This window comes from Balaenoptera physalus (genome assembly GCF_965194825.1).
Source record: "Balaenoptera physalus genome assembly, chromosome: 1".
Lineage (NCBI taxonomy): Eukaryota > Metazoa > Chordata > Mammalia > Artiodactyla > Balaenopteridae > Balaenoptera > Balaenoptera physalus.
The window spans coordinates 96,232,073-96,259,323 of NC_138882.1; the positions used below are offsets into that span (position 1 = coordinate 96,232,073).

A 27,251-nucleotide genomic window follows, 5' to 3' on the forward strand; every position below is an offset into this window, starting at 1 on the left:
GTGCTATGCGGCTGCTTCCCACTAGCTATCTATTTTACATTTGGTAGTGTATATAAGTCCATGCCACTCTCTCACTTCGTCCCAGCTTACCCTTCCCCCTCCCCGTGTCCTCAAGTCCATTCTCTATGTCTGCATCTTTATTCCTGTCCTGCCCCTAGGTTCTTCAGAACCTTTTTTTTTTTTTTTTTTAGATTCTATATATATGTGTTAGCATATGGTATTTGTTTTTCTCTCTCTGACTTACTTCACTCTGTATGACAGACTCTGGGTCCATCCACTTCACTACAAATAACTCAATTTCGTTTCTTTTTATGGCTGAGTAATATTCCATTGTATATATGTGCCACATCTTCTTTATCCATTCATCTGTGGATGGACACTTAGGTTGCTTCCATGTCCTGGCTATTGTAAACAGAGCTGCAATGAACATTGTGGTCCATCCTCTTTTTTTTTAATTGGCACTGCTGTTCTGGTTCCCTTTTTAAAGCAATTGCAGTAGCTTAGTAGTAGGTCACCTTAGGCCCTCATTTCAGCCGGATTGATTTTCCAGCATATGAATTTGACAATATAACTCTTGTGTATAGCTGTGGATCACAAACTTCAGTATGCACAAAAGTCCCTTGGGGTGCTTTTTTAGAAAATGTAAAATTTTCATCCAATCCAGTAATTCTGATTTCAGTAGGGTGGGATGGAACCCAGGAATCTGCATTTTAAACAGACATCCCCTCTAATTGCTATAGGAGATCACTGTTTGAGAAACAGTGATCTACAGAATAAAGTCCAAATTTCTTATCATAGCACCCAAGGAACACGCAGTTAACTACCTGCATACTCTGAAAAGAATGTACCATTCTTGCTCATGTCCACATGCCTCATAGTGTGTATCATTACCTATCTACTACACCTGCCTGGAGCTCCTGCTCATTCCGCTCAAGTATTTCTTCCTCTGTGGAAACATTTCATGACTTTCTGGCAGTGTTAGACCTCCTGATCCCCACTGCACCTTGTCTGTTACTTCTGTTATAATACCAATCTAACATTCTGTAATTAGCGGTGTTCTTGTCTGCCTCCTTGGTAGACCTTTGAGTTCCTTGAGATCTGAGACCATGCCTTCTTCAAGATTATTCCCCAGAACATATCCCTGGAATGTAAAATCTGAATGTGACTGGAATGTACTAGTTCGTTGAATGAACAGAAGCACGTTTATTTCAGGCCCGTTGTGAAGTATTGTGTGATATGATAGACAAAGTAGACCTGGTTGCTCCGCTCTAAGAGATCACAATCTAGTTGGCTATCCAGGGCATGTATAAGTAAAAGGCTTTATGTTGTAGGTTGGGGATTATGTATTTTACTTTTTTCCTGCTTTGTGTGTTGGTTTCAGGCACATGACCCAGGGCTCGGACATGTCTGGTGTTTTCATGGAAATGGTGAAGGCCAGTGCCACTATAGATATTGTTCAGAAGAAGTTGGTTTATCTCTACATGTGTACCTATGCCCCCCTGAAACCAGATCTGGCTCTCCTGGCCATCAATACACTGTGCAAAGACTGTTCAGACCCCAACCCGATGGTGCGAGGGTTGGCACTACGGAGCATGTGTAGCCTCAGGTGAGCACTCCCCCCCCGTCCTGTATCTCAGTGGCTGATAAGTTCACGTGCTCACGGGGCAGGTTGTTTTTTTTTTTTAATCGCACATTTTTTTTTTAAATTAATTAATTTATTTTTATTTATTTTTGGCTGTGTTGGGTCTTCGTTTCTGTGCGAGGGCTTTCTCTAGTTGCGCCGAGCGGGGGCCACTCTTCATCGTGGTGCGCGGGCCTCTCACTATCGCGGCCTGTCTCGTTGCGGAGCACAGGCTCCAGACGCGCAGGCTCAGTAGTTGTGGCTCACGGGCCCCGTTGCTCCACGGCATGTGGGATCTTCCCAGACTAGGGCTCGAACCCGCGTCCCCTGCATTGGCAGGCAGATTCTCAACCACTGCGCCACCAGGGAAGCCCGGGGCAGGTTTTTAATGACAACAATTTATTTGAACTCCTTAATACTGGGGAAGACACTGTTGTAACCTGAACTCAGGTTTTCGGCCATTGCTTTGGTTTAAAAAACTATATATGTGATTTCATTAAGGAATTTTTCTATCCTTACTCTCAGTGAAATAGTTAGATATTTATTTATTTATTTGGCTGCTCTGGGTCTTAGTTGCGGCACACGGGATCCAGTTCCCTGACCAGGGATCGAACCCGGGCCCCCTGCATTGGGAGCACGGAGTCTTAACTGCTGGACCACCAGGGAAGTCCCTGAAATAGTTAAAGATTTCTAAATGTGTGTGTGTATGCGTGTGTGTGTATTTTTTCTAACCTGCCTGTGTGGCATTATTCCACTTGAAAAGTCAAGTGAGGCTTTTTAAGTTTGGCAGCAGCTTTCTCCAGTTTGTTGGAGACGAATCTGACCAATGCATATTCAAACGTCTACTAAACCCTCTGTTAAGTGAATAGGGGCTAAATTATGTCAAAACTAGTACCTTAGGATCTGACTGACTCTAGGATGTGTTGCGTAGGTTGCCTGGTGTGCAGGAATATATCCAACAGCCAGTTCTCAACGGTCTGCAGGATAAGGCTTCATATGTCAGGAGGGTAGCAGTCCTTGGCTGTGCCAAGATGCATACTCTTCATGGAGACTCTGAAGTGGGTAAGTTCCAGTGTAATTTACCATGATCAGTATTTATTTGTGCTTCCATTGTATGACTTTGTAAAAGAGTATGTAGCTTTGGTAGAAAATAATAATGTGACCCTACTTCTGTATGTCTCTTTTAAGTAGGATGCAGGGCTTGGTATTTTCTGAGATTAGAGAAGTCCTTTCTTTGGGGCCCATGTGAGATCCTGTGCCTTAGCTGCTTAGAACAGTCTGGAAATTATTTTCTGAGATTAGAGAAGTCCTCTCTTTGGGGCCCATGTGAGATCCTGTGCCTTAGCTGCTTAGAACAGTCTGGAAATGGCCATTGTTTTGGCCTTGCACTTTGTTACTGCCTTTGTGGCAGAGAAGTTCAGCTTTGTCTGCCTGGAACTGTTATTCTGGCTCCATGACCTTGACTCTGAAACTTTTCTTTATGTGAGATCTTTGTTCTGTTTAATAGATGGTGCCCTGGTAAACGAATTATATAGTTTGCTGCGTGACCAGGATCCAATTGTGGTTGTGAACTGCCTGAGGTCTCTGGAGGAAATTCTGAAACAGGAAGGAGGTGTTGTCATCAATAAGCCCATCGCCCACCATCTCTTAAATCGGTTTGGATGCCTCTGTGCTCTTTTATCATGATCAGATCTACATCCTAGTGGGATCTTGTTGATGTATTGAATGGAGGAGAGGTCTTGAACAACTTCTGTAGAGTAGTAAAGAAAGTTAACTGTAACTATTAACTTCCTCATGTTTCATTGAGAGAATTTTTTTTTTAATTTGTCTTAGTTTCTTTTGGTGGTATAGAGAGATGGCAGAAGGATCCTTCAGGGATAGGTTCTGTCCTTTGCAGTCGTTATGTCCTCCAAACTAAGCCATTCATACTATCTTAAAATGTAGAGAATCTGGATCTAGGGTATAGTGATCATGTCTTTGGCCTTCGATGAGTGTGCATTTGTACCGTAAACTCATCTTGGAATTTAAAGCCTTATTTTGTGTAAACTTTAGTACATCAAAAGAATAATTTGATTATGGCACAACCTATTTTCAAGAATTCTCCCCTTGTTGTGATGAACAGATGACTGGTGACATGGCAGTAGCATGGAGGTGGTCCTAATTTTGTTGCTAGAATAGCACTTTTGTTTTCTTTTTTGGATAGAATGTCAACACTGGACCAGTGGGGCCAGGCTGAAGTACTGAACTTTCTGCTCCGCTACCAGCCCCGCAGTGAGGAGGAGCTGTTTGACATTCTCAACCTGTTGGACGGTTTTCTCAAGAGCAGTAGCCCAGGTGTGGTGATGGGAGCCACCAAACTCTTTCTGATCTTGGCAAAAAACTTCCCCCATGTGCAAACCGACGTGCTCATGCAAGTCAAGGGAACTTTGCTGGCTGCCTGTTCTTCAGAGAGCCGCGAGCTCTGCTTTGCCGCCCTCTGCCATGTGCGCCAGGTCCTGCACAGTTTGCCGGGTCACTTTAGCAGCCACTACAAAAAGTTTTTTTGCTCCTACTCGGAGCCCCACTACATCAAGCTCCAGAAGGTGGAGGTGCTGTGTGAGCTGGTGAACGACGAGAACGTGCAGCAGGTGCTGGAGGAGCTTCGAGGGTACTGCACGGATGTGTCTGCCGACTTCGCGCAGGCTGCCATCTTTGCCATAGGTAGGCGTCTGTTGCTTTTCCTTTGTGAGAGCCTAGACCAACCAGCTAGAAAGCTGTGGAACCACAGAGAGAAAAGGGAGTGAATCTTGCTTCAGAGGCAAAGTATCTTGCACCAAACAATTGGGTCAGTGACTACAAACAAGGTGGGGAGAAAGGTTTTTTTGGTCAACACTGGTGTTTCCATATCTTCTAGGATATAGACTATAGGTGTAACGCAAACTGTAACACAATTTATATTGCCTTTTGTCGTCTGTTATCCAAAATGCTTTTCTGTATATCATCTTCCCACAGCCTTGTGAGGCAATCAAGAAAAGTGGACAAGTGTTATTATTAACTTCGTTTCAAAGATGAAGAAACTCAGGCACAGGAAGTTTCTTAAATTGCGCAAAGGTCACATAGTTCCTGAACTGGAACTGGAACCCAGCTTTCCTGACTCAAAGTCCTTTGAAAATTTAGCAATCTTTTATCAAGCTTCTGCTCCGGGCTACGCATTATGCTGAGTGGACCAGCACAGAGTAAAACCTAAGACTTAACAGACCTTTTCATGCTACTCTGTCTGGAATTTAAAGGGCTGGAGTGAGTCAAATGCAAGCAGCTGGGGAGCTAAGTTTTGGAGGACTTCAAGTAGAGGAGGAGAAGGAACCCTCGTATGTAGAATAAAGTATGGTTATTTCTAGAGGCAGAGAAGAGGGCACAAAGAGGGGAGTAGAAACCCTGCAGTCTGGAGGCTGTTACACAGTGTTCCCAGCAGGAAGATTCCTGTACAGGTGTGCTGCAGCAAACTGGCTGCCACATAAATACCTTTGTTACTAAAAGTTTTCAACCTTGTTCAATGGGAAATTCATTTTACCAAAGTTCCCTTTATAGTAAACCTAGATTCTTATTTCATCAAGCAAGGGGTGATTTTCTTTTTCTTTTTCTTTTTTTTAGGTATTTCTGGTCCTCTTGGTCTTTCTTTGGCTGGTGGGAAATTATTTTAGAATGAGGTGCTAGTATTTGACTTAACACATTTTTCTGCTTTCCCTTCCTCTGTAGGTGGCATCGCCAGGACCTACACGGATCAATGTGTGCAGATTCTAACAGAGCTGCTGGGGCTTCAACAAGAGCACATTACCACAGGTAATGGCTACCTTTTTAGGATTTTTTTTTTTTTTTTTTTTTGGTCAATTTCCCAAGCTATAGTAGTTGCTCAAAACATGTTTGTTGTTCAATAACAGAGGTTTAAACTCTTCTTTGCATCATCTGTTGCATCAGAGAAACATATAGATCTAACAGGGTAGGTAGTCTTCAGGTTGCCATGAGTCTAGAAGGCTGTTGTATAGATCATGAAGGGTGCGAGGGTGACCTTGCTTGTTATTTCCCCACCTTTACCCCTCTTTTTGCTTTATGGCAGCATACGGGAAGCAGTGGCTTCCAAGGCTGGGACTAGGGTGAGGCAGGCAAAGTGCCTAGGATGCAAACATTTAAAGAGGCACTCACTTTTATATAGAGAATGGATAAACAACAAGGTCCTACTGTATAGCACAGGGAACTATATTCAATATCCTATGATAAACCAGAATGGAAAAGAATATATATTTTAAGAAAAGAATGTATATAAAGAGGCACTCGCTCTCAAGTTTGTGCAAATGCTAACTCTGTGTGTCTTCTTAAATTTTACACCCTGGCACCTTGCTTGCTTCACCGTAGCTCCAACCCTGGTGGCTCCATTTATACTGTCCTCAGAGCGTCATTCGACAGCAGCACTCCCCCACATTTGTATATGCTTTCTGGTTTGCCAAGTGCTTTCACATACATTAACTCGTTTATCCTCATGGCAATCTGATGAGCAACATTTATTTAAGAAATTGTTGCCCATGTCAGACATTTCTCAGGTAATCATTGACCACCCCACCAAACGCCCATTTTACAGAAATTCCCCCAGTAATCTAGCCTGAATATGTGACTTTTCTTAAGATTCCTTCCCGTGCAGAGGCTCTAATCCTGTGCTCTTGTGTCCTGAGCTGTGCTCTAGTGGTGGTGCAGACTTTCCGAGACCTGGTTTGGTTGTGTCCTCAGTGTACAGAAGCTGTGTGTCAGGCCCTGCCCGGCTGTGAGGAGAGCATTCAAGATAGCGAGGTAGGCTGTAATTCTCCTTTACTTCTAGGCAGAGGCGGAGTGCTTGGGACCCTGCTCTGTGAAATGGAATCTAATTATTCTTTCCACCCAGTGTCTGAAGTGGAATTCTTAGAATTGATTGCCACTTCAGATTCTCTTTTGGGTGTAGGTGGGATATAAATTATAAAAACATTAGGATTTAGCTATGGTTTTCTTACAAATATTTTGATACCATTGTTCTTGTGAACAGTTTTGAGTCAGAGATTTAGACCATAGGGTTTTCAGCTGGCATGAAAATCAGAATCGTCTGTGGAATTTTTACAAATATTTGGGCTTCCAGTATCTACTCAAATATTCAAGAGTGGAAGCCCTAGACACATAGTTTTAAGAAGCTTCACAGGTGACTCTGATGTGCACTCTAGGTTAATCACCACTTTAATGGAGTAACTTAGGGGAATCTTCCAATAGCTTCCACTGAAGCATTAAACCCCAAATTGGGGCAGAAGCCTCAAAGCTGAGGAAGCCTTATTGCTTAAGCAACATAGGCTGTGAGAGTCTTAAGTCTCCTTTTGTGTGGTAGAATTTCATTCCTATTTGTTGTAGAGAGTTTAGTAGGGGGTGGATTAATAAATGCAAGTGGAAGTAAATAAAATATTATACCTTTTCTACTGACTCTAGGGGAAAAGCAAAACCTGCTGCTATCTACTGTCTGCTCTGGCCTGTGTTCTGGGCAGCCAAATGTTGAGCACCTGTTCTTACTCCCTTATTACCTAGGGGAAGCAGGCGCTTATTTGGCTACTCGGCGTCCACGGGGAGAGAATCCCCAATGCTCCTTATGTGTTGGAAGACTTCGTAGAGAATGTGAAGTCGGAGATATTTCCAGCTGTCAAGATGGAGCTGCTCACGGCTCTGCTGCGCCTTTTCCTCTCTCGACCCGCCGAGTGCCAGGACACGCTGGGCCGTTTGTTATACTACTGCATAGGTAGGCTCTTCAGAAGGAAATGGTTGAATTGGGAGATTGGGATTGACATATACACACTAATATGTATAAAATGGATAACTAATGAGAACCTGCTGTATAAAAAAATAAATAAAATCAAATTAAAAAAAAAAAAAAGAAGGAAATGGTACTTGCCATGACCAGTCATACAGGTTCTCACAGCTTTCATTGTTTGGTGAGCCGTCTGGGACCCAAGAAGAAAATGTCAATGTTTTCTAGGGTTTCCTCCCTCCTTCATTTTTTTCTCCTATTCTGATGGGCACAGGGGTAGAAAGAGTGTTTTCGTTTTTGTTTTTAATTAATTTAGTCTGTTGTCTTACCTCAGAGGAAGAAAAGGATATGGCAGTACGGGACCGAGGTCTCTTCTACTATCGCCTCCTCTTAGCTGGCATCGATGAAGTGAAGCGGATCCTATGTAGCCCTAAATCTGACCCTTCTCTCAGACTTTTGGAGGATCAGGCAGAAAGACCTGTGAACACCTGGGCCTCGGACTTCAACACGCTGGTGCCAGTATATGGCAAAGCCCGCTGGGCAACCATCTCTAAATGCCAGGGAGTAGAACGTCGTGGCCCAGAGCTTCCTAACACTGCACCTTTTGCCACATCAGGTAAAAATAGTCCTTACTTTATACCTTGTCATGAAAAATCTTTATCTTTTGCAATGACTGGTAGAGAGTAGAGTACCCTAGCTAAACCTCAGACTGTTGCCCGAATTTTGTCTCTGTGAACAAGAAGGAAGTTCATCATTGGTTATTCAAGCCATTTCTCCAAAGATAAAAGTCACATTGTGTATTTTTGGAAATCTAGATTAAAAAATGTAGTTCTACAGACTAAGAGCATCTCTTACACGAGCTTTCTGACTCTTGTAGGACCCCTGATTCCTGAAGAGAACAAGGAGAGGGTCCAAGAACTCCCTGATTCCAGAGCCCTCATGCTAGTCCCCAATCACCAGCTTACTGCTGAGTGTTTTGAGAAAACTTGGCTGAGCCTCAAAGTTGCTCATCAGCAGGTGTTCCCATGGCAGGGAGCAGTCCATCCTGACACCCTCCAGATGGCCCTGCAAGTCGTGAACATCCAGACCATCGCGATGAACAGGGCTGGGGCTCAGCCGTGGAAAGCCTACCTCAGCGCTCAGGATGACACTGGCTGTCTGTTCCTGACAGAACTGCTGTTGGAGCCCGAGAACTTGCAAATGCAGATCTCAGTAAAACAAAACAAGGCGAGGACAGAGACACTGAACAGTTTTATTTCTGTATTAGAAACTGTGATTGGAACAATTGGAGACATAAAATCATAACAGCTTCTTGCCTGTCCTGAGTGAGATGAATAGCTGTCAGAGTTCCTTAGTTTTTCTTATTATAGCTGCTTGTAAGTCCAGATTATATCAAATGCAAAGGAGAATGGGAATCTGGGAATGAGAATTCTTACATTCTTGTCCAAAGATCATTGGTGAATGACCCCATTTTTCCAGGTGATGTGGTAAAGGTTAATGTTGTTGGTAAGGGGGTGGGAATGGGGTGAGGGTAGGATTTGGATTCTTTCCTAATCAGTTTAAGGGATTGTTTTACTCATTAAAGATGCCTGATGTGTCTGGAACTGACGGGGTCATCATTTGTGGGGGTCATCTTTTCTTCCCTGGATTATTGCAGTAAATTCCTGACTGTTCTCATATTTCTAATCATGCTCTTTAGGCCAGAATTCAGAGTCCTTAGCCTGGCATCTAAAGTACCTCTTTAGTGCCATGTCTCAGCACTCCCCAGGATACCCTGTGTTCTGGCAAAAGCAAACCACTTGCAGTTCCCTGAATACACTCGGCTCTGTCTCACCTCTGTGCTTTGGCACCTGCTTTTTTTTCTTGTCTAGACCATTTCCTCATCCTCATGTCTTCTTTAAGTAACACCTAGTCTATCTTTCAGTGTTCAGCTCAGGCATGAGCTCTTTGAGGAAGTTTTCTGTGACCCTCTTGCCTTCATCAGGGGTCTCATTCAAGCTGTGAAAGCAGTCAGTGCACATGTCTAGCAGCACTGTTGTAATTGTTTTCTTGTCACTCTATCTCACGTTTAATTGTATTCATACCTGACCACGTTTTATACACTGAGACAACTTATGGCAAAAACAGATGTAATAAAGTGATGGTAAAGTATAATAACCAGAGAATCCAGCACAGGAAAAATAAAAATACCTGTGAAACCAGCTGGGTCAGGGATGGGAACATATACAAATGTGCAGGCTGAAAGGGCCTACGGAGTTGGTATAGTTGAGCCTCAGATTTAGCTCTGTAAGTGATTTGGCAGTCAGAATAAAGAGAAATGGTTGTATAGTTGTTGCCAGAGAGAAAGACACATTTCAATTCTAATTTCGAAGAGAAATTTACATGTAGTTTCACATGGATGGCACTGAGTGACATGTAGAAGATTCCTATGGGAAGTTAGTAAAGAGTTTCACATGATTTTGTTATGGTGTTCTTCAATACAAACAGAGAGCATAACTTTACTATGGAGCTTAGTGAGGGCATTTCTTCAAGGACTACAGATACTGTGACCCAAATATCATCCAGCTTAATTTAAGGACTTCTTCTACCTAGATACATAGATGGACTGCATATCCTTCAAATAATGCTTCACCATCATTTCTCTCAACTAAGCTTTTAACAAGAGTAGATAACAGTGCTGAATTTTCTGGCAAGGGCCTGGGTGTGTGAGTTGTCTGTCTCAACCAGACAGTTTCTAAGGACAGTGATTATCTTTCTTTCCTTCTATCTCTACAGTGCCAACCACATAGTGATTACTCAATAAATAACATTGAATGAATGGCTGTAAGTAATTAGATTCTGATGGTGTTTGGGGGTTGGTGTTTGAAGTGTGTTTTATTATATTGTGTTGACCACATAGAAGACAATAGATGGAATTCCATCTAGACTAGAGTTTCTCAAAAGTGGTACTACTGACATATAGGGCCATATAATTCTTTGCCGTGGGGGGTTTTCCTGTGCACTGTAGGATAATCATGAGCCATATCTCTGATCTATGCCATTAGATGCCAATAGAACCCCTAGTTGTGACAACTAAAACTGTCTTCAGCCATTGCCAAGTTACTGTGGGGGTCAAAATCACCCCCAGTTGAAAAAGTCTGATCGAGACCATGGATCCCCAGGGGCTGGAAGTAGGGGAATCAGAACAGCTTCAGAATTGCTTCCCATGTTTTGACTTGTTCAGTTAAGCTGTGAATGTTTAATTAGGTATTAAAACAAAATCGAAGTGTGAGTGCCAGTTTTAAGTGTTACAAGGGAACAGAATGTAAGTGGTAGAAACTGAGTAAATTGATTGACTTTTTAAAAAATTAAAGACTATAATTGAAATATTGACCTAAAGAAAATTAGGTACAGCTCAGCAATTGAATGTTGCTAAAGTGATCCCAACTATCGGAGCTTTTAGAAGATTAAGCCCTACCTGGTTGCTTTTCTGTAAAGTAGGGGCATAGCAGAATATGCAACTGTTGCTTTTGAAAAGTGTAATTTTAAAATGATCTCAATGAAGAACTGACTTCTCTTAACTGTAGTCTAGTTTTACTAATTTACAATCAAAATGACTAAAGCTTAAGTATACCATGAAGTTAATTATTTAATATTCCTTCTCCCTAGGAGCTCTCTAGCCTCTGCAGATATATGGTTTGATGATATAAGTAGATGCTTATCTTTAAAATCCATGAGGGTAGTTGATACTCTGCTTTTAGAAAAATGGCCTTCTAATGTCTGTCTTAGTTGGTAAATAGTAACACATACAATGAGTGCCCACCAATGACACTGGTGCTTTGGAACATTACAGAGGCAATCATTTGCATAGTTCCTGATGATAATTTTACCGCTATGGACCAGCGACTGTTAAATGTCTCCATTCCCTCCTCCTTTTTGAATGGGAGTTCTGTTAAAATTATTTTGTCCCTTTCTCATATATTGGGTGTTTGGGGGAGGGGAGACAAAGAACTTTTTTTCTTAGTTATAGGTCTTCATGTTGAGAGGAGCTGTACCCCAGGATCCTCATTCACATGCAGACCTGGTGCAGATGACAAGATCCTGGATTTTGAGCCAATGATGTAATGAGATGAGGCTTTGGGAAAGGGATATTAATTGTTATCACCAGAACAGCAAGAGAAGCAAGTGATAGTGAAAAAATTCTGGCCTCATTTTTTAGTAATAATTAAGAATACAATATTCGAACTGCAAGAGTGAAGGGTATGTGGGCTGGTAAGGAGGGAAAGGAGTGGTTGGGAGGGTGCTACATTGAAGGCCCAGAGAGAAATAAACAAAGGAGGAAATTTTACCCCACATTGCTCATGAAGGGTATACTGTGTTTCTATAGCCTTACAACATTGATTGTACAGATAATGCAAAGGGTAGATAAGATTATGCAAAGATTAGATTGCCAAGATGGCATTTGCCCATAAGCATATCAGTAGTGAAATGAGGAAGGTGGTTTATTATTGTGGGAAAAGGTTTATAATTAATGGTAAGACACACTTGGTTTTAAATTTCTATTCTGCCACTTAACTGATGCCACTTACCTTGGGCAAGCTATTTAACACCAGTTGGATAGTATCTTATAATTTTTTGTTTTTGTATATTATTTTGGGAGTATGTCATAAATGTACTTGTTGGAATCCTTAACTTGTCAGTGGCTCACTCTAGTGTGAAAGGAGGTTGGCTTAGAATTATCTCTGACATTAGAGGTCTGAAGGCTATTTAGTAGAAACTGAAGTTTCAGCCCTAATGATTGATAATGACAAATAAAAATGGCCCTTCAGCTACATAATTCCTGCTCCTAGTCTGAAAGGAATTTATGATTTTTTTTTTTTTAGAATGGAATAGAAAGCAGAAGATTGGCTCTGATTATCTTGCAAGCTAGAAATTCCACTTTGAACAACTAACTTACTGTTTATGCTTGAATCTCTTACTAGTTCACCAGGTCAGAATACCTGGAAGGGCTGATAGGTTTGAGTGCTGCTTCTGAGATACAAACCCAGAATCTAGGTGTAGTTACATTAAGAAGGCAGCCACTATGAAGTGTCCAATCCTGAGAACCTGTAAAACGACAATGGAGTCCAACCCTGTTAGGAAAATCCCAATTAATTCTATTAGAGAGTAAATCCCAGATCCCTTTTATCCTGGTCATTAGACCTTGGGCTGAAAGGAAGATATTTAACACTTGCTGTGTGTCAGATACTGCTGGGTCATTCCACATAACATTATTTTATTTAATCCTTGTTATTTCCCTGTGAAATACTTTGTGTTGTCCCCATTTACAATTCCTCAAATGCCCAAATTTTTATTCACCTTTTCAGCTTTTATATATCCTATACCCTCCATCTGGAATGGTCTTATTCCTACTCTTTGCCTAATAAATCCCTGCTTGTCCTTCAGAGCTCATCTCAGATGTTACTACTCAAGGAAGCCTTCCTTACCCCCAGGTTTGTTTCCTTATTATACACTGTAATAACACACTGTATCTTAATAAGCACAAGAAATTATATGATTAGTCATTTAATATCTGTCATTCATGCTGAAGTATGACTCCATGAGGATGGGAACTGTATCTGTGTCATTTTTCTGGGTTATTTATAGTGCCAAGTATGTGTAGTTTCTTACACACTGGTACTCAGTAAGTAATCGGTGTGTGATAGTGGCAAACGAATGCCATAGTCAGGAGTTGAATGCTTGTGTAATAGAACTTCAAACTTTCTTTCTTTAAATTACACCGTACTCAGAACCCAGCAGGAAGTTTCTTAGTGTTGCCCAAGAGGCTCTTCCTTGACTCTTTCAGTTCTAGATTGGCTATCTAACTATTAAAGTTATTCATTAACCCTAGGTACTGGCTTGGGTGTGGCTCTGAGATAAGGAACTGAAAGTCTTCAGCAAACCTCCCCAGCTGTGTGTGGGTGAGCTCTTCAGAGAAGTCCCACCTTTCTGAGCAGCTGTTTTGAAGACAGGTGGTGGGAAAGGCTCCAGGACTCCATGTCCCACTAAGAAACTTTACAAGAGGGACACATCTGGTTTACCAGTGTTTCTGACTTCCTTCTGAGCTGAAAACTGCTTTGTTTTGTAGAAAAGCAAAGCTTGGCCATAAACACCTAAAATGAAGAGCCCCCGAACTTTTGAGGAGCAAACGGAATGCATTGTAGACTCTCTACTCACAGACTTCTTAGGTCCCACTTGTCAGGTTGCCAACCGGACCCTACGTTGTGCAGACGAACCAGATTCAGGTAAGGCTTCTGGCCTTAGGTAGTAATTGCAGGTCAACAAGAGAATCTGAATATGCTTGCTTACTTCTTCTTAAGTTTCAAAAGGCAAACTCTAAGCTTTCAGCAATATCTGAAGTCTTTATAGAAGGGAAAGAGATTCTCAGTGAAGGGAGATTTTCTGTCTTCTATTGGTGTTGACAGAATATTGAATATTTTCTTGGGAGAGAATGATGCCCAAATTGTTTAAAAGTCTAGAGAACTTTCTTCAATGCCCAGATTCCTGGGACTTGCCATCCCTTCAAACATTGTGACGAATGTGACTGTGTTCCCTCTGTTTTAGGAGAGGTCTGCTCTTTTGATGTGGCCATCATTGTTGGTCGCCTTCGGATATTGGGTGACAAGTTCAATGGAGAATTGGAAGCTCCTGCCAGAAACATCATCGCAGAAACCATTCAGGGACAGGTCAAGTTTCTGCTACTTCCTTCTATTGTTTGCTGCTTTTTTTCTGTTTCAGATGTCCTTCTCTTACTACTCCTATATGACTGTGACTAGAAATGTTCTGTGAAAGATTTGGGGGCTTAATGCATCTAAGGAGATACAGCAGGAATTCTTCAACTGCCAATTCTTTAGCAGTTAATCAAAGCCTAGGTGGTATTGAGGTGGAGAGCTTTTGGCATAGGCTGATCAGCCTTCAGATGGTTTCTATTTGTTTTTCATCAGAGCTGTGCTTAATGGCATAGAGCATATATATAGCATTTTATTCTTGGTAAAGCATTTTATTCTTTTATGCACCTGTTTTAATATTTATTTTGCTGGTAGTGGACATCTTTTTTTCCTCAAGGTCCAGCAATAAAATTATATACAGGAAGGATAGGCATTTGACAAATCCGATGCAATGAAGGATAAGCACTTACAGCAGCCCACCAGGGCGTATCTGGCTTTTCATCAGTGTCCTGATTCCTGGACTCTGTATGGGATGTAAATACCATAGGCAACGTTCTAAAAGAGGTTGCTGATTAATATCAATAATGACAGCTAATATTAACTCATCACTTACCATGTGCCAGACAGTATTCTAAATGCTTTACACTTATTATCTCATTTGGTCCTTACACCACTCTATGACACATTATAGAAACTTATCCACAGTGCAACCTCTCCCATCTGCATGTAACACTGTGAGAGCAAACAGCTAACCCATTTTGTCCACTGCTATATTCACACAACCTAGAACAGAACGTGATATACAATAGACCCTCAAAAAGTATTTTCTGACTTAGTATCCATTTAAGCAGATAAGGAAACTGAAGAATAGGGAAATAAGTAATTAGATTACTTAGTAAGTGTTGGAGTTAGGATTTGAACCCAGACTGATTCCAGAATCACACTTTTTTTTTAAATTGAGGTAGCATTGCTTTATAACATTACATAAGTTTCATGTGTGCAACATTATAATTCCACTTTTGTATACACCACAGCATGCTTGCCACCAGAAGTCTAGTTTCTCTCTGTCACCATAAAATTGACCCCCTTTACCCATTTTTCTAAATTAATTAATTAATATTTTATTTTTGGCTGCGTTGGGTCTTCGTTGCTGTACGTGGGCTTTCTCTAGTTGCGGTGAGCGGGGGCTACTCTTCGTGGTGGTGCGCAGGCTTCTCATTGCAGTGGCTTCTCTTTGTTGCGGAGCACGGGCTCTAGGCACGTAGGCTTCAGTAGTTGTGGCTCGCAGGCTCTAGAGCACAGGCTCAGTAGTTGTGGCCCACAGGCTTTGTTGCTCCGTGGCATGTGGGACCTCCCTGGACCAGGGCTCGAACCCGTATCCCCTGCATTGGCAGGCACCACTGTGCCACCAGGGAAGTCCCCCCTTTACCCATTTTGACCTCGCCCTACCTCCTGGTCACCACCAATCTATTCTGTGTATCTCTGTGCTGAACCACACCCTTAACCATTATGCTTTATCTTCCTACTGAATGCAGCTCAGGCAGACCTGGACTTATCACACCTAATTGCTTTCACTGAAGTTTTCCTAGGTAGCTGGTAGCTGAATCTACTTTTTCTATTTAATTTAAAAAATTAAAATTAAAATTCTAAAATTCTAAAATTCTTCTAAAATTAATTAAAAAAATTATTTTGGAAACAGCTTCAAACTCACAGAAAAGTTGAATCGTTTGAGAGTAAGTAGCCAACATGCTGTTCCATCACCCCCTTCAAACAAGGACATCCTCTTTTAGAACCACAATCTAACCATCAAAACCAGGAATTTAGCATTGATACACTATCATCTCATCCTCAGATCCCACTCAGATTTTCTCAGTTGTCCCAATGATGTCACTTTCACTTACAGCTGGCCCTTGAACAACACAGGTTTGAACTGCATGGGTCCACTTATATGCATATTTTTTTTCAATAAATACTACAGTACTACACGATCTGCAGTTGGTTGAATCTGCAGATGTGGAACCGCAGTTATGGAGGGCCAACCATAAAGTTATATGTAGGTTTTCAACTATGCAGGGGATTGTTTCCCCTAACCTCTGAGTTGTTCATGGGTCACCTGCATAGCAGAAGGATCTAAGCCAGAATCAGATATTGCACTTCGTTGTCATGTCTCTTTCGTCTCCTTCAATTTGGAATAGTTCCTCAGTCTTTCCTTGATTTTCATGACCTTGACACTTGACGATTATGGGCTAATTATTTTGAAGAATGTCCCTTAACTTGGGTTTGTTTGATGTTTCCTCTTGAATTGATACAGGATATGTACCTTTGGTAGGAATAGCACAGAAGTGTTGCTGTGTTCATTTCACTGCATCCTATCAAGTGGCGCAGATTTCAATTTGTCCCAGTACTGGTGTTAACTTTAATCACTTAAAATGGTGTCTGCAAGCCTTCTTCACTGTCAAGTTAATCTTTTCACCTTTAATTAGTAAGTGTCTTGTAGGGAGGTACTTTGAAACCACATAAATACCCCATTTCTCACCAAAATTTTAATCTATTCATTTATTTATTTTTTATATCAATGTGGACCCATGAATTCCTACTTTATTCAGTGGGTATAATCTGTTACTATTATTATTTATCTGTATGCTCAAATTGCCCTAGCTTCCACCAGTAGGAGTCCTTTCAACCTGGACTGTGTCTTTTTGGCATGTCCCTATCATTCTCTGAGTACTTCTTTAATTTCTGACAGAAGGTCTTGTATTTTCCAAGCCCCAGCCTGAAATTAGCCATTTGCCAGGGAGCTCTAGTTTCTTTTAATGGAGAATGCTATTTGGAAACCAGGATCTAGGTACTCTCACCGTGGACGCCCTTCTCGGCTTGTTTGGGTTCTGACACCCTGCTTTGACCACCATGGGTCCCCTACACTACACCACAGTAGACCTTGCTCGGCCCTACCTAATGACTCTTGGATCAAACTTCTGGGGAAGGAGAGAGAAAGAGGAAAAGCTAATCTATTTTTTACTTTAGAGTTTCCCAGACTTCAGTCATTCAAGCCATACCTTCAGAATTTGACCAACTCTGCTATGATGTACTTGGTATTTTTCTTTCAAATCATTTTGTTTTTCCTTTAATTATTTTGTTCATCCTGAGCAAATCATGGGTTTGATGGGCTGCTTAGGTTTTTTCTAATACCCATTACAATAAAGTAAAAATATTAAAGTAAGAAAAGTTTATCCATCTACTTCTTTTTTTTTCTGTTCTTTTTTTTTTTTTAAACATCTTTATTGGAGTATAATTGCTTTACAATGGTGTGTTAGTTTCTGCTATATAACAAAGTGAATCAGCTATACATATACATATATCCCCATATCTCTTCCCTCTTGCATCTCCCTCCCTCCCACCCTCCCTATCCCACCCCTCTAGGTGGTCACAAAGCACCAAGCTGATCTCCCTGTGCTATGCGGCTGCTTCCCACTGGCTATCGGTTTTACATTTGGTAGTGTATATATGTCCATGCCACTCTCTCACTTTGTCCCAGCTTACCCTTCCCCCTCCCTGTGTCCTCAAGTCCATTCTCTAGTAGGTCTGCATCTTTATTCCCGTCCTGCCCCTAGGTTCTTCATGACCATTTTTTTTTCTTCTTTTTTTTTTTTTTAGATTCCATATATATGTGTTAGCATATGGTATTTGTTTTTCTCTTTTTGACTTACTTTACTCTGTTATGACAGACTCTAGGTCTGTCCACCTCACTACAAATAACTCAATTTCATTTCTTTTTATGGCTGAGCAATATTCCATTGTATATATGTGCCGCATCTTCTTTATCCATTCATCTGTGGATGGACACTTAGGTTGCTTCCATGTCCTGGCTATTGTAAATAGAGCTGCAGTGAACACTGTGGTACATGATTCTTTTTGAATTATATCCATCTACTTCTTAAGATTACCTTAGATACAACCAATGTGCACTTGCCACTCTTTGAGAAACACTTGCTTTACTGGATTCCTACACCTGCAGCCTACTGTACTTTTTTAGTGATACTCCACTAATAGATCCCATATCTTACCCCAGGCAGGAGCTGTACTTCAGGACACAGTAAAATCTCTCAGCAAGGCCTGGTGTGCCCAGGATTCCAGCTTGGCTTATGAGAGAGCCTTTCTGGCAGTGTCAGTGAAACTTCTTGAATATGTGGTCCGCATGACTCCTGAGATGGCAAGACTGGTGGCTACGCCCATGACAAATATGATCAGTGGGAACACTGCCATCCGAGAGTATATCCAGGGCCAGGGAGGTTGGGTAAGTATTTTGGGGCCCCTGGCTTTGCTAGACATTTGCATTGTTTTTGTACTAATCTCTGGGACTCCAATCGTGGTTCTTTCCATCAGTTGGAAACCATGCAGGAAAACTGGCCTTCCAACTTTGCTGAAAATGCCGGGATTTTTTTGCCATGGAAAAGGGGAGGAGTCAGAAGCTCAGGCAGCGGGCCTTGGACCCCAGAGCCAGGCTGCCTAAAATGTTGACTGCTAACTTTGTCAAGCTAATTTCCGTTTCCTATACATAATCATCTATGAAGTATATTAGTGGTGGAGTTCTAATCTCAAGTCTGACTTTGCTCTACTGGTAAATTTCTGGGTCTTCTTTCCCTAACATCTTTTGAGTGTGTGTTGAGGAAGTTCAGAATCATCTTACTATTATCTAACAAAAAACAATTAGTGACATCTGCTGTAGTGGTAACGGTAGGAGGCATTCTAAGTCCATGCCTTAGTAATCATTAGAACATCTGCTCTCTTAGAGCACTCCCCTTCATTTCCAAGATCAGCAGAAGCCTTAGTAAGAGCTGCCTTCCCTGGAGTTATCTGTGGGTCATTCTGGCTTCTTTAGGGAGTTCCTGAAGACCATTCCTTTGACTGTAGGATATTCATTGTCCTTCCTAGGAAAATCTGGAGAGCTGAAGAAGAGGTGGAGCTGTTTTCCAGCCTGAAAAATTTTGATCTTCTTTGACTGATCGGGTGATTGATCTCTGGCAATTAAAACAGAAACAACCAAATCAAAACCCTCTTTCTCTTGGACAGAACTGAACTTAGCTGAATAACCTGTTTCCTACTGATTGTTAAAGTTAGGAGCAGCTCCCAGAGGTCTATAGAGATTTTATACTTTCTGTTTTTACATGAGTTTTAACGAGGTTTTGTTGAAGTAGAGACCTCCAGACTTAAAATAATGACTTGTTAGTAGTGGAATTCCAGGCAACGGGGCAGGCATTTGCTGGAGATACTGTGGGGAAAAGGGAACACACAGTAAACCATTCCTTCAGATTTAGTCCTGTCCTCTGGTAAGGATCTTGTCTACTAATTTTGCGGTCTAAAGGGTTTCAGGGAGATCTTTGGTTAGAAAACCTTGTTATTTTAAGTTGAGGATTTTCTTTTAAATTCATAACCTAAATCTCATATTAATTTCACCTGAGCCCAATTATTTTATGTATTTTCAAGGCTGGAAGCAAAAAAATAGCACTTTGTTCATCTGCTCTTCTACTAGGAAGGCCAAAGAGCGATAAAACAGTTGCTGCATTTTTATTGCCACAGGATGCAGGAAGTGCTGGCCCACTTCTGGGACAGTAGGGCCATCCCAGCTTAGATGAGGCTAGCTACATACCACAGTGTTTTTCAAAGTGCAGTTTACATACCACTTGCATGTGACCTTATACGTTGCTGATTTCTAGGCCCCATCCCCTAGATATTCTGATTCTATAGGGAAGGGCTGGGGCCTAGGTTCCTAACTTTTTAATCAGATCCACTGGTGATTCTAATGTACACATAAATTTTGAGAACCATCACTTTAGAGCAAGGGTTGGGAAATTAGAGCCCACAGGCCCAATCAGCCTACCGCTTTTTAAATTTTTTTTTTGTAAAGAAAGTTTTATTGGAATGCAACTACACTCACTTGTTTACATATTATTCATGGCTGTTTTAGCATCGCAGCAGCAGAGTTGAGTAGTTATGGCAGACACCATATAGCCTCTCCTGTAAAGCTTAAAATATTTACTATCTGGCCCTTTAAGTTTGCAGACCCCTGCTCTAAAGCTAAATGAACATTTCTCCTTGAGTAATTTAAACTCTGTTGCAATCCTGATAATTCCAAACAGAACTCTAGATAGGATAAGTCCTTTTTCAGAATTTAGTCTGAGTGTTTGTTAGTTTTTGCGTAGTCCACACTTTCTCTAGAATCTTTGGCAAAAGGAGTTTGGTGACTCCTGAGTATTCGATAGAAGGTGTATATTTCCCTGGCCCTGCCGCAAGTGATTGGAGGTAAAGCATATGGTTATATGGTCTGTGTATCTCATAACAGTTCTTAATAATCTCATAGATTAGTAGGCAGTCATCAAATAGAGACTTCTTCATCTCTAAGTCCCCAAACCAGACAATTTACCTGAACATCAAGAAGAAAATCACTACTAAAGCATTGCTATATCTATTTTTTTAAGAGAGGCGTTAATGGCTTTGGCTAAAGTTTAACAAAGTTAACCACATCCCCTCCCTTCACCCAGCCAGCCATCTGGCTCCCCTAGATACACAGAAATAAAGCTGTAGTGCTGTTAATGTATTCTGACTTTTTCAAGTTATGCTATTTCCTCTATTCTTCAATAAATCACAATTAGGTAAGTAATCCAGAAATGAGATTTCATGTTTCTCTTTAGAAGAAATTAGCTTTTTTTGCCACCAATTTAAGACACTTGATGTATTCCTTTGTCCCTTACATTACTGTAAACTCAGCATGGTGAGTTTTGTGGTATTTGACCTCTTAGGTGAAATCATTATTTTCACTTTGACTAATGCTGTTCTGTTCATGAAATAAAATTCTTCTCTGTATGCATTTGAACTAATTCTCAGCAGCAAGTGCAATCTAAATTGAATGATATAGAAATAGGGAGCAGATTGGTGGTTGCTAGGGGCAGGGGGTGGGGGGGGTGGGGTAGAGGAAACAGATGAAGTTTGTCAAAGGATACAAACTTCCTATGAGATGAAAAGTTCTGGGGATGTAACGTACAGCATGGTGACTATAGTTAACAATACTGTAATGTATATTTAAAAGTCGCTTAGAGAGTAGATTTTTAAAGTTCTCACCATACACACAAATTGTAGCTATGTGAGGTTATGGATATGTTAACTAACTTTGTTATGGTGATCATTTTACTATATATGTATATCAAATCATTATATTTTATACTTTAAACTTACACAATGTTATAGCTCAGTAAAACTGGACAAAAATAAATTGTAGTATTTTTTTTTTCTGGCCATGCCACACAGCTTGTGGGATCTTAGTTCCCCAATCAGGGCTTGAACCCAGGCCACAGCAGTGAAAGCACAGAGTCCTAACCACTGGACCACCAGGGAACTCCCCTATACTGTAGCATCTTGAGATAGAGGATATGGTGCCCCTGGGGAGTATGCCAGGCAAATGGGTAAAGCAGCTCTGGCCTGGGTGTTGTGTTTGTTGTTAGGCCACCCTCTATCCTAGGAATGCTGAAGTGATTTGGGCTGCAAGAAGAAGACACTGTAGCCCAGAGATCAAGAATGCATTTAGGTTGTCTGATTTTAACAACTTAGTTTCACCATAGACAAATCATGTGACATTGGGCAAGTAATCCAATTTCTTTGTGCCTATGTTTCCACAATAGGGTTACTGTGAGGGACAGAAGATACAGTACACTTTGTCAAGGGCTTAGCCCAGTGCATGGAATATTTTAAGCACTGCTTAAACAATTTGGAGACCCTGTGATTTGGAATTCATAAAGTTCTAGCTTGACCTTTTTCTCTCCATTAACTCTGCCTCCCACAAAAGCAAGCCAATCTTATTTTGCCTTTCACCTCAATGTGGGTGATTCCTACGTCTGACTTATTTTCCTTCTTGCTAAATCCATGTCCACAAACTCTAATTCTTTATTTCTATCAACCTTTCTTATCCCCACACTCTCCCAGATTGCCATCCAACTAGCTCAAATCCTCAGTCATTTTTCCCTTCTCCCGCTCTCCTACTCCCCCAGCTAGTCTTTCTCACGTATTCCTTTCTTTTTGTCCTGACTCTCCCTACAAGAGTTTATGACCACCTGCTTGGACCACTGGTAAAGCCTTCTAGTTGTGCTTTCAATTGATTGTCCTGTTGCAAGCTTGCCCCATTCCAGTCTGTCCCATATATTGCCACCGAATTGGCCAAAGCTGTGATTTCTTTGTCCCTTCTTTTGATTCAGTTTTAGATATGGTATAATTCATTTTGAAATTTTACATGCCACTGAAGGAGATTTTGAGACTTTTAAAAAATGTATCAGAAGGAGGCATTTACTTTTTAAAAACTATCCTTTTCCCAAAGCATTGCTTTGATTACCATTGTCTTAAAATCTTTCAGTGGAACTTTTGAAGATAATTGGATATATTCATTACCTTGATGGTGGCGATGGTGTCGTGACTGTGTACGCGTGCCAAAGCTTATCAAACCTACACTTTGAAATGTGTAGTTTATTGTATGTCAATACTACCTCAATAAAGTTGTTTTAAAAAAAACAGTGGTTTTCCATTTCCCATCAAATAGAGCCTGACTTTTCAGCCTGGTATTCAAGTTCCCCCAGGGTCTGGCCCCAACTGCCCTTTCTATTGTTATGGCTCTACATTTGTGTAGAGCATTTCTCTCAGGCTCTACGCACATCTTCGAGACCCAACTCAAGGGGGTTTTTCAAGATGGTGGAGGAGTAGAAGGATGTGGAGTTTCTGCCTCTCCACAAATGCATCAAGAACACATCTACAGATGGAACAGTTCTCACAGAGCACCGGCCGAACACCATCAGAAGACCTTGGACACTGGAAAGGACAGGAAAGATCCCCACATAACCAGGTAGGACGACAGAAAAAAGAAGGGAAAAAGAGGAGAGGAAGCAGCATGGGGCCTGTGCCCCTTGGTGGGGAGCTGAGGAAGAGGAGAGGTTCCTGCATCTGGGGAAGCCCCCTCACCAACATGGAAATCAGTTGGGACAGAAGGGGAACATCTGAGACTGTCAGAGGAGGGCGAAATGGCTGGTCTGTGGCAGACAGGACAGGACAGAGTGTGACCTACACAGATGGTCTGTGCCACATCCCTGCGTGCCCCAGACTGGGACGTATGTCTGCCGGTGTGCACAAGGTCTGGGAGCTGGAATGTGGGGATTGGAGAGCAAACCCAGGGAGAAGACTGCTGTCGGCTGTGAGGAGACAGCCTGAGGGGACGGGAGGGAGGCAATCACAAGTGGGAATGCTTATGGAGGAAACCTGGACCGCCACAGAAGCCAGGTGCCACTGTTGAGTGACACGCAGGGGGTGGAGCTGCCGTTGCAGCCTCTCTCTCCCCATGCGCCACCCCCTGCCCCCCCAAGTGCTAGGAAAGGTCCCCACCGAGGCTGCACACACACACCTGCTGCCAGGTGCTAGGAAAAGCCCCTACTGTGGTTGGCTTTCTCGTGCCTGCCCCCGGGCAATAGGAAGGGCCTCTGCCAGGGCTGATCCTCTCACAATGGCCACTGAGTGCTGGGAAAGGCTCCTACTAGGGCCAGATCTCTCATGCCCGTGGCCACCGGCTTCCCCAGGCACCTCCTCACTGACAGGACTGGATCTCTCATGGCTGCCAACCCCCCAACCCCTGCGCACCTGTCACCGCCGGGGCTCCCACAACCCCAGCAGCCATGCCACCTCTACATGTCGTCGTCACCAGGGCAGACCCGAGTGCTCCAGGGCAGCTTCGGGAGCAGACCCCTGTGGGTGGCGCACGTGCAGAGCTGGGACTAAAACCACAGCTGAGCCCAAGGGACGGGGCAACTAAGGAAGAGGAATGAAAATCTTTACACGCAGCTGCACAAGTCACAGATTAAATCCCTGCAATCAGCTTGGTAAACCCTGCACATACGGAATATCTGAACGGACAGTGAGTGTTCCCACAACTGAGACTGGGGGCAAATACAAGCGACAGTTGGGCCAGGTCAGAGTCTGAACTACCGCCACAGTGCCCAGAGTGGGTCCAGAGACCTACCCAGAGGTACTGGAGGCCTCCTGGGGAGGTGGAGGTGGGCTGTGACTCACGGTGGGGGCAAGGACACTGACAGCTGAGACGCCAGGAAAATATTATTATTACTATTTTTTTAATGTTTTGTTCTGTTTTAAAAAATTATTATTTTATTTTTTATTAAAAATTTTTTTAATATATTTTTTATTTTTCTGCTTTTACTTTGCTTTTTTGGTGTTTTCTGTTTTTTCCTTGTTATGTTGTGTTTTTAATCTTTTTTATCATTTTTGTGTTTGTTTTATGTTTTCTTTGCTTTTTTTTAGTGTGCATTTGCTTTTGTTTTGTTTCTTGTTTTTTGTTTTTGTTAGTTTTGTTTTTAATTGTTTGATCCCTTTTTTTGGGTTCTCTTATTTGTCTGGTTGTTCTCTTGTTTTTTGTTTTCTTTGTTTTTGTTTTTGTTTCTTTTTTTTGTATGTGTGTGTGTTTCTAGTTTTTGTTTTTGTTTGTTTCGCTTTTACCATTTGTCCTGGGTTTTATTTGTTCCTTTGTTTTCTTTTTTTTAACTGTTGTTGTTACTGTCTATTTTTGTCTTTGCTATTTGTCTTGGGTTTTGTTAGTCTGTTTTCTTCCCCCTGCCTTATTTTATTTATTTTTTTGCCATGCAGCTTGCAGCATCTTGGTTCCCCAGCCAGGGGTTGGGCCTGAGCCTCTGGGGTGGGAGCACCAAGTCCAGGACTCTGGACTGCCAGAGAATTCCTGGCCCCAAGGAATACTAATCAGCAACAGCTCTCCAGGAAGTCTCCATCTCAACTCCAAGACCTGTACCCACCTAACTGCCTGCAGGCTCCAGTGTTGGATGCCTCATGCCAAACAACAAGCAAGACAGGAACACAAACCCACCCATCAGCAGAGAGGCCTAAAGTCATATTAAGCTCACAGACCCACCAAAACACACCACCTGACGTGGCCCTGCCCATCAGAAGGACAAGATCCAGCTCCATCCACCAGAGCACAGGCACCAGTCCCTCCCACCAGGAAGCCTACACAAGCCACTGGACCAAACTCACCCACCGGGGGGCAGACACCAGAAGCAAGAGGAACAATGACATTGAAGCCTGTGGAAAGGAGACATCAAAAACACTAAGTTAGACAAAATGAGAAGACAGAGAAATATGTTGCAGATGAAGGAGCAAGGTAAAAACCCACAAAACCAAATAAATGAAGAGGAAATAGGCAGTCTAGCTGAAAAAGAATTCAGAGTAATGGTAATAAAGATGATCCAGGATCTCGGAAATAGAATGGAGGCACGGATCGAGAAAATACAAGAAATGTTGAACAAGGACCTAGAAGAACTAAAGAGCAAACAAACAGTGATGAACAACACAATAACTGAAATTTAAAATACAGTGGAAGGAATCAATACCAGAATAACTGAGGCAGAAGAACGGATAAGTGAACTGGAAGATAGAATAGTGGAAATAACTGCCACGGAACAGAATGAAGAAAAAAGAATGAAAAGAAATGAAGACAATCTCAGAGACCTGTCTCTGAGATTATAGTCGAAAACTTCCCTAACATGGGAAAGGAAATAGCCACCCAAGTCCAGGAATCACAGAGAGTCCCATACAAGTTATACCCAAGGAGAAACACGCTGAGACACATATTAATTAAACTAACAAAAATTAAATACAAAGAAAAAATATTAAAAGCAGCAAGGGAAAAGCACAAATAACATACAAGGGAGTCCCCATAAGTTAATCAGCTGATTTTTCACCAGAAACTCTGCAGACCAGAGTACAGTGGCAGGATATATTTAAAGTGATGAAAGGCAAAAACCTACAACCAAGATTACTCTACCCAGCAAGGATCTAATTCAGATTCAACAGGGAAATCAAAAGCTTTACAGACAAGCAAAACCTAAGAGAATTCAGCACCACCAAACCAGCTTTACAACAAATGCTAAAGGAACTTATCTAGGCAGGAAACACTAGAGAAGGAAAAAGATCTACAAAAACAAACCCAAAACAATTAAGAAGATGATAATAGGAACATACATATTGAAAATTACCTTAAATGTAAATGGATTAAATGCTCCAACCAAAAGACACAGACTGGCTGAATGGATACAAAAACAAGACCCATATATAAGCTGTCTACAAGAGACCGACTTCAGACCTAGGGATACATACAGACTGAAAGTGAGGGGATAGAAAAAGATATTCCATGCAAATGGAAATCAAAAGAAAGCTGGAGTAGCAATTCTCGTATCAGACAAAATAGTCTTTAAAATAAAGACTATTACAAGAGACAAAGAAGGACACGACATAATGATCAAGGGATCAATCCAAGAAGAAGATATAACGATTGTAAATATTATGCACCCGACATAGGAGCACCTCAATACATAAGGCGAATGCTAACAGCCATAAAAGGGGAAATCGACAGTAACACAATCAGAGTAGGGGACTTTAACACCCCACTTTCACCAATGAACAGATCATCCAAAATGAAAATAAATAAGGAAACACAAGCTTTAAATGACACATTAAACAAGATGGACTTCACTGATATTTATAGGACATTCCATCCAACAACAGCAGAATACACTTTCTTAAGTGCACACAGAACATTCTTCAGGATAGATCACATCTTCTGTCACAAATCAAGCCTTGGTAAACTTAAGAAAACTGAAGTCATATCAAGCATATTTTCTGACCACAACACCAGGAGATTAGAAATCAATTACAGGAAAAAAAAACTGTAAAAAACACAAACACATGGAGGCTAAACAATATGCTACTAAATAACCAAGAGATCACTGAAGAAATCAAAGAGGAAATAAAAAAATACCTAGAAACAAATGACAGTGAAAACACGACAACCCAAAACCTATGGGATGAAGCAAAAGCAGTTCTAAGAGGGAAGTTTATAGCAATACAATCCTACCTCAAGAAACAAGAAAAATCTCAAATAAACAACCTAACCTTACACCTAAAGCAACTAGAGAAAGAAGAAGAACAACAACAAAAAGTTAGTAGGAGGAAAGAAATCATAAACATCAGAGCAGAAATAAATGAAATAGAAACGAAGAAAACAATAGTAAAGGTCAATATAACTAAAAGCTGGTTCTTTGAGAAG

General features: G+C 41.6%; 2 protein-coding genes across 8 annotated transcripts in view; both read left to right on the forward strand.

Annotated features, from left to right (window-relative positions):
• Positions 1–10,227, forward strand: part of AP4B1 (adaptor related protein complex 4 subunit beta 1) — a 29,606-nt gene extending 19,379 nt beyond the window's left edge. For all 5 annotated transcript variants that reach the window (XM_082458498.1, XM_082458499.1, XM_082458500.1 and 2 more), the window contains 9 exons: positions 1,382–1,606; positions 2,553–2,683; positions 3,129–3,276; positions 3,825–4,321; positions 5,357–5,440; positions 6,336–6,439; positions 7,193–7,400; positions 7,744–8,025; positions 8,287–10,227. In XM_082458498.1, the coding sequence (XP_082314624.1) occupies positions 1,382–1,606; positions 2,553–2,683; positions 3,129–3,276; positions 3,825–4,321; positions 5,357–5,440; positions 6,336–6,439; positions 7,193–7,400; positions 7,744–8,025; positions 8,287–8,714 (2,107 nt within the window). In that variant the 3' untranslated portion in view covers positions 8,715–10,227. The remainder of the gene's footprint in view (positions 1–1,381; positions 1,607–2,552; positions 2,684–3,128; positions 3,277–3,824; positions 4,322–5,356; positions 5,441–6,335; positions 6,440–7,192; positions 7,401–7,743; positions 8,026–8,286) is intronic.
• Positions 10,228–10,354: 127 nt separating this feature from the next.
• On the forward strand, positions 10,355–21,362 carry BCL2L15 (BCL2 like 15). Of its 3 annotated transcripts, none has more exons than XM_082460242.1 (4): positions 10,355–13,672; positions 13,992–14,113; positions 18,165–18,389; positions 19,028–21,362. In XM_082460242.1, exons 1-4 carry the CDS (start codon positions 13,546–13,548, stop codon positions 19,043–19,045), a joined length of 492 nt encoding a protein of 163 aa, XP_082316368.1. In that variant the 5' UTR covers positions 10,355–13,545; the 3' UTR covers positions 19,046–21,362. The 3 variants fall into 3 exon arrangements, with proteins under 3 accessions (XP_082316368.1, XP_082316367.1, XP_082316366.1); XM_082460241.1 differs by having other exon boundaries at positions 10,355–12,880; positions 13,516–13,672; positions 18,165–21,362; XM_082460240.1 differs by having other exon boundaries at positions 18,165–21,362.
• Positions 21,363–27,251: the final 5,889 nt, after the last annotated feature.